Source organism: Stegastes partitus, unplaced genomic scaffold, assembly GCF_000690725.1.
Source record: "Stegastes partitus isolate 25-593 unplaced genomic scaffold, Stegastes_partitus-1.0.2 Scaffold276, whole genome shotgun sequence".
Taxonomy (NCBI): domain Eukaryota; kingdom Metazoa; phylum Chordata; class Actinopteri; family Pomacentridae; genus Stegastes; species Stegastes partitus.
The window spans coordinates 58,512-66,408 of NW_007578007.1; the positions used below are offsets into that span (position 1 = coordinate 58,512).

General features: G+C 42.5%; 1 protein-coding gene across 2 annotated transcripts in view; it reads right to left on the reverse strand.

The window, feature by feature from the left end:
• The window catches only part of LOC103357833 (paired box protein Pax-7-like), a 63,273-nt gene that overhangs the window by 18,969 nt on the left and 36,407 nt on the right, over positions 1-7,897 (reverse strand). For both annotated transcript variants that reach the window (XM_008282553.1, XM_008282552.1), the window contains exons 6-7: positions 5,070-5,235; positions 3,440-3,639 (exon numbers count right to left, since the gene is read on the reverse strand). In XM_008282553.1, the coding sequence (XP_008280775.1) occupies positions 3,440-3,639; positions 5,070-5,235 (366 nt within the window). The remainder of the gene's footprint in view (positions 1-3,439; positions 3,640-5,069; positions 5,236-7,897) is intronic.

Sequence of the window (7,897 nt, forward strand, 5' to 3'; positions counted from 1 at the left end):
CATTCCTCTCCTTTCCTACATGATGGTACTGTGATGATGCTGTTTGTGTGTGGTAATCCTGAGTATAAACCAGTAATAAGGAAAGTAATTGTAGTACAAAGGCGACCTGATGTCGCTGTACCAACACAACAAATGCTATACAGATGGCTCTCTTCATTACTTGCTCTGCAGCATAACATCAAATTGTTTTATCGTCGCCAAATCCTCACATCTCTTGTCTTGTCAAAGAAAACACTGGAACAAGAGTCAAACCAAAGGGTCCCGCAAAACCAGCTGCCATTTAAATAAGTAGAATAAGAGGGTAATTGCTAACAAATGCGGTGTTAAATTTGATTTTGCAACTCTTTGTAAGAACCATCTAAAGCTTATTTTCTGCCTGTTAGGATGATCTCCTTGCTCAGGGTGGGCTGCAGTGCCCAGCATTTGTGACTAATTGCATCCATGCTTTTGTTCAGCCAGTGATGCGTATTGATACGAGCAAGTTGCCGCTTCTGCCACAGAAAACAATCCTTCCTAAGCACACAAAGTCTCATTCAGAATGTCGAAGAGACTGAGATAGGATAATGCGGGAAATCCATCTCCTCTTCCTGTTCGTGTGAAGTACACATTGAATTTCTGGTGCCCACTCTGTTTGAATGAGACAAGGATCTAGCGATGAGTGATGAAGTCATCCAGTGAGGATTTAAGGCATTACAGCAAGGCTCACACCAATGAACCAACACCGTGATACGGTTTGTCTGCTGCATGCTCAGCCCGACGTCATCACGATATGAAAAACCAACCCGTGAAAGGCTGTGGTCAAAAAACAGGCAACGGTCAAACATTAACTGGAGGTTTGTGTTTGGATAAGAGTAAAGCCAGATGTCCTACATGTCCATACGCTACTCCAACTACTAAACTCACTTTGCACTCTGTAACATAAAGAACACACAATGGTCTGTACTGGCACCAAATGTTGGCTTTGAACATCTAGAGGTGTAGAATCATCGATGTGGGTGGAATTCCTTTCCTCTGACCTATAAAAACACAGCGCCCTATGATTTCAGTGCCACTGGTGTCACCACAGTGAGAGCGCTAATGACAACACTCTGAGGAAAAGTTTTACAGCTTAGAGGTAGCATCTACAGATTGAAGAGCAATGGACCAGGTGTTTGCAATTGTTGACATCATGGCAGATGTCGAGAGGTGGCTAATGAATTAAATTAGTCTCTAATAACTCTACTCTGGAATTCAATATTGGTGATTGGCCCAGAATTAGTCCAGGATTGGCTTCTTTAGATATAGTTTGATTACTAGTAAAACTGACACACTGTAAAGAAGTATTCATGCCAAACCATTGGAGATGAAACATCAGAGACCTTGTGTATAAATACCAAAAAGCTGATGTGTTCAAGGAACTCTATGTAGCCACAAAGGTTTATTTGGTCCAACCAGAATTAAACTAGACGCAACGCACAAGCACTGCAGAGGACAGTATTTGTGTATGAGGAACAACACACTGAAGCAGCCTGCACTCACAGCAACATCTGTTTACCAAAAACTGAAGGACAGTGTCTCGTTGCTCATGCTGCTAACTCCACCGTTGACCTTCACTAACATCTCCTTGCTCTACCACCAGCTCCCTGACCAGCCGCCTGCCTCGTCCTCCATCCTGCTCCAGCTGAGGACACACTCTGACCCACTCCAGCTCACACTCCTGTGGATCAGGACAGATCTGCCTGCCCCTGTTGGCCGCCGTGCTTTAGCTCCGGACTACTTCCTCCTACTCAGCCCAGCCCGACACAGCCTGGCTCCAGATTCCAGACCCAGACCCTTAGCCAGACCAGCGTCCCCTCAAACACCATCATCTAAGTGTTGCAGCCCTGTTGATCAGCTGTTTACTGGTGTTTCTTATCATGCTCCTGCAACTACTTGTTAGCTCCTAACTCTCCTCCTGCCTGCACTCTGCTGGTGCCTACTTTAGTTAAGGTCTTAGATTCTGTATGATTTGATTTAGGCCTCGGCCATGAGTGTAATTTTATCTTCTATACACACTGTATTACTGATGCATTATATAGCTACGATTTCAATTGCTTCATCCCCCCATAATATACACCTTTACCAAATGTTAAGCCAATGCATTACCACAGTCAAAAGTACAAAAAAAAATCTAAAATAAAGAGTTAAAAAAAATAAATATCCACATGGACGTTATATAAAAATGTAAAACCTACACTAAATCAGTGCAAAAGTATTCGCCCTCTTCCAGTCAGTACTTAGTCGATGCACCTTTGAATGCAGCGACAGCATTGAGCCTGTGTGGACAGGTCTCCGTCAGTCCTGCACATCTGGACACACTTCTTAGCCATTCTTATTTGCAAAGCTTAAGCTTAAGCTAAAGCTTAGTCAGGTTGCATGAGGATTGTGAGTAAAACACACTTTTCAAGTCCAGCAACAAAATCCTCGTTTAGAATGAGGTCCAGGCTCTGACTTGGCCACTCAACAACATTCACCTTGATGTCTAGGAGGAAACTCTCTGCAGCTTTTCTTACATGTTTTGGTTCTTTGCTGGAAGACAAATCTTCTTCCCAGTCATAGTTCTCTTGCATCAGGTTGTCCTCCAGGATTTCAATATGCTTTGCTGCGTTTAATGTACCCTCTACCTTACAAGCCTCCAAGGCCCTGCTGCTGAGATGCATCTCTCCGCTGTGATGCTGCCGTCATACGTCACGGTGGGAACGGTGTGTCTGTCATGGCATTTCTGCCAAACATAACATCTAGTCTGATGGACAAAGGGCTCAGTTTCTCATCAGACCAAAGAACCTTCTTCCTTTTGACTCCAGAGTCTCCCACATGCCTTCCAGTGAACTCTATTCAAGCTGTAATATGAGCTTTCTTCAACAGCGGCTTTCTCCTGTAAAGCTGTGAGTAATCTGGGCAACAGTTGGTTCGTGTACAGTCTCTCCCATCTCAGCTGCTAAAGCTTGTAATTCCTTCAGAGGAGTCATAGGTGTCTTGGTGGCCTCCCTCACTGGTCTCTTTCTTGCACAGTCACGCAGTTTTAGAGGCGACCTGCTCGAGGCAGATTTACACATGTGCCACATTCCCTTCATTTCTTAATGACGGATTTAATCTTACTCAAACGAACAGTCAGTGTCTTGGAAATTTTCTTGTTTACATCCCCTAACGTATACCTTTTAATAACCTTATCATGGAGTTACTTGGAGTGTTGTTTGGTCTTCATGGTGTAGTTCTATCCAGGAGTCCTGATTCATTAGTGACTGGACCTTCCTGATACTGATGTATTTATACTACAATCACTGAGGCACGTTCATTTTGTATGAATCTGTTTTCACTCCAACACAAATAGATTAGTTCTATCTATTTTACTTGATTCATGACTCAGTCTAGGTTAACACGAGCACACAATATCATGCACAAATGTCACAGCAGGTCTTACCTGTGGGGAAATTCCATTGCTGACAGGGTTGACATGGTTGCTCGGCGCTGCAGAGCTCATGAATGTGTCGGAGTAGCTGGAGAACCCGTGCCGGTTGGAGGCCAGACCGTAGGCAGAGCTGTTGTCAGGGCTGGACAGACCACCCTGGTGCATGGTGGATGGAGGTAAAGGCTGGGGTCGGTGAACTGTACCACCACCGTCTGAATGCAACACAAAAGCACATGGCTGAGAACCTACAAGCACTCTATTAAAAAAACAACCTGTTCCTTCTTGTATGTAAATAGGACAATAACTAGGCCAACAGTTTCTCTCTTGTACCAGTTGAAACAAAACTGAACACATCCTGGACAGAACTGTGAACACTCATAGCATCTGGTGACGGTGTAGGGAGGCAGGAGGCGTGCTAGCAAAGAGGACTGATGGCTTAGAAGACTCTACTGAGAGAAATGGACCAGTAATTTTCACAGTTATGCTTTAATTAGGGCTATAAGGTGGCTCGGTGGTAAGGACCGTCACCTCGCAGCTAGAAGGTCGCCGGTTCGCGTCCCGGTGAGGACACCCGGGATCTTTCTGCATGTTCTCCCCGTGCAGCGTGGGTTCTCTCCGGGTTCTCCGGCTTCCTCCCACAGTCCACAAACATGTTGAGGTTAATTGGTGATTGTAAATTGTCCGTAGGTGTGAATGTGAGTGTGCTTGGTTGTCTGTCTCTAAGTGTAGCCCTGTGATAGACTGGTTACCTGTCCAGGTGAACCTGCCTTCACCCTGAGTCAGCTGGGATAGACTCCAGCCCCCCACCACCCTAGTGAGGATGAAGCGGTGTATAGATAATGGATGGATGCATTATTTTAACTGTTTTTGTTACTATAGAATCAGTTCTTTGCATCTAAGGATGGAGCAGTTCCTCTTCGTTGGAATCTGTCTTTACAGTTGACCAGAACAAAAAAAACAACCAGTGGCTCTAGAGAGGACCTTTGCATTTCTAGCTTCTTCTGTACACATAGAAAGTGAGAATGAGGTGAAAGTATTAAGTTTGATGCAAACTGAAGCCTCACTGCCAGATAAACAACCCAATATGTGGGCGGCTGTGGCTCAGGTGGTAGAGCGGGTTGTCCTCTAATTGTAAGGTTGGTGGTTCGATCAACCCCACAGTTGAAGTGTCCAGTTGGGCAAGACACTGAACCTGAAGTTGCTCCCAATGGCAGGCAGCACTTTGCATGGCTGCTCTGTCACCATTGGTGTATGAATGTGTGTGAATGGGTGAACATTGTAAAGTGCTTTGGATAAAAGCGCTATGTAAGTGCAGACCACTTACCAATACACCGTACTGTATGACACTGTATATGTTGCAGGGGGAAGACCAAATCATGTAGGGGTACTGTAGACTTAGTTTAACATGAATTTGATCACAAGCTTCACTTTACGTGTGCTAGCTCAGGATCGAGGCCAGAAAAACTTGATTAGGACACAATTTTTTGCTTTTTGGTCAAACAGAACAGAGTTACAGGTCTAAAAGCTTCCTTCATTAATTACTTTTAGGGGGAAGAGGAGGACCAAATCAACCCATGGTCCACCAGTATCTGTTGGCAACTCCATGTAACCTTTGTATTTAAAAGCGTGACAGCTGCCTTACCTTGGGACAGAGAGTTGGTCGGGTAGCTGGACTCGGGCAGCTGGTACGTAGGAAGTGTCGGCATTCCTGTCGGAGGAAATCCACCCGGCAGAAGGTGGTTGAATGCTGCTAGCTGACTGGCTCCAGCTTGTTTTCGCCACCTGGCCCTTCGATTGCTAAACCACACCTTCAAAAACAGAGCAAAAACAAAGCACATCAGTTTGTTGGTCACTCAACCTTTTTAAAGTCAAATTTAAGGAAACTGGAAATGAACTCGATCATTGTTGCTCATTTGGGTGAATGCGGCCTAAATAGGATAACGCTAAAGTCAGATGCTGAGCGTTTGGAGTCATTGCATGAATTCAATTATATTNAACCAGATGAATAATTCATTTATTACTAATTTGGTCTATTCACCATAATTAGCACACAGCATCAGCTATGGTGCCATTTATTACACTGGGTTACAATTATTTTTTTTTGTTGAAGGTGTCTTGGATTTTTTAACTGATTTAGGACATTTTTGCAAAGCTGATTCCAAGAAAGACATCTGCTTTTGTGTATCAGGTCAGGTTTTTATGCCAACTCGATTTTTAAAAAAATCAATTTTGCCACTAAATCGATTACATTTTTTGACATTAGCGATTGATTTATTTTAGTATTTCTCATATGAAATCGGATTTTAGAGGAAAAAAATCATTTTCTAATCCTTTTCAGAAGCTAAATGATCCAAAAGTTGATGAACGTAAACATCTGTAAAGGTAAATACAAGCAAATTGCATGATTCATCAAATCAAAATTTGGACCTCATTGAGCAAAACCAATGTAATATTTGGATTCAGCGCATTGCAATTGTCCAAAATCAGCTCAAACAACTTTGACGGCAACATTTTTAAAATTTATTTATGTATTTTTTGCTTTTTACTTCTTTTAATGTAGTTTAATGTTGTTTTCCTTACACTTCTCTTTGAATCTGTACAGCACTTTGTGTTGAAAAGTGCTATATAAATAAAGTTTATTATTATTGTTATTATTATTATGATACCAAAAAACTATGCTGTCCACAAAATTAATCCTATTCAGGACTTTTTGGGTCTTTTGGACCCCAGGCCATCTGGTTTAGGTGACAAGTATTGGTTTTTTATTATTGAAGATTTTTTTTTATTTTTTTTTTATATAAAAAGAGGGACATTTGTCATGCATTTGGAACCAAAAACACGTCAACTTATCAGAAAATGTATTTAACACAGTATAAAAGTCTATAATGAATACCAACAAATACTGGATTAGATTAGATTGAACTTTACTAATCCTTTGGTAGGGTACCTCAGGGAAATTGTTGAAATTGTTTATTTTGCACACATTCTTTCTTGGGGTCCAATGGAACCCAAAAGACCTTCAACGTATGAAAACATCAAAGTCCTGGACAGAGTTAAGTATAATTTGGAGCAACCAAATGGTCAAGCGGTTGGGGTGCATCGGTAAATGCTGTCAGCACTGAGGAACGGGCTTCATTCCTGACTGCTGTCATTCCTCTCCTTTCCTACATGATGGTACTGTGATGATGCTGTTTGTGTGTGGTAATCCTGAGTATAAACCAGTAATAAGGAAAGTAATTGTAGTACAAAGGCGACCTGATGTCGCTGTACCGACACAACAATTGCTATACAGATGGCTCTCTTCATTACTTGCTCTGCAGCATAACATCAAATTGTTTTATCGTCGCCAAATCCTCACATCTCTTGTCTTGTCAAAGAAAACACTGGAACAAGAGTCAAACCAAAGGGTCCCGCAAAACCAGCTGCCATTTAAATAAGTAGAATAAGAGGGTAATTGCTAACAAATGCGGTGTTAAATTTGATTTTGCAACTCTTTGTAAGAACCATCTAAAGCTTATTTTCTGCCTGTTAGGATGATCTCCTTGCTCAGGGTGGGCTGCAGTGCCCAGCATTTGTGACTAATTGCATCCATGCTTTTGTTCAGCCAGTGATGCGTATTGATACGAGCAAGTTGTCGCTTCTGCCACAGAAAACAATCCTTCCTAAGCACACAAAGTCTCATTCAGAATGTCGAAGAGACTGAGATAGGATAATGCGGGAAATCCATCTCCTCTTCCTGTTCGTGTGAAGTACACATTGAATTTCTGGTGCCCACTCTGTTTGAATGAGACAAGGATCTAGCGATGAGTGATGAAGTCATCCAGTGAGGATTTAAGGCATTACAGCAAGGCTCACACCAATGAACCAACACCGTGATACGGTTTGTCTGCTGCATGCTCAGCCCGACGTCATCACGATATGAAAAACCAACCCGTGAAAGGCTGTGGTCAAAAAACAGGCAACGGTCAAACATTAACTGGAGGTTTGTGTTTGGATAAGAGTAAAGCCAGATGTCCTACATGTCCATACGCTACTCCAACTACTAAACTCACTTTGCACTCTGTAACATAAAGAACACACAATGGTCTGTACTGGCACCAAATGTTGGCTTTGAACATCTAGAGGTGTAGAATCATCGATGTGGGTGGAATTCCTTTCCTCTGACCTATAAAAACACAGCGCCCTATGATTTCAGTGCCACTGGTGTCACCACAGTGAGAGCGCTAATGACAACACTCTGAGGAAAAGTTTTACAGCTTAGAGGTAGCATCTACAGATTGAAGAGCAATGGACCAGGTGTTTGCAATTGTTGACATCATGGCAGATGTCGAGAGGTGGCTAATGAATTAAATTAGTCTCTAATAACTCTACTCTGGAATTCAATATTGGTGATTGGCCCAGAATTAGTCCAGGATTGGCTTCTTTAGATATAGTTTGACTACTCGTAAAACTGACACACTGTAAAGAAGT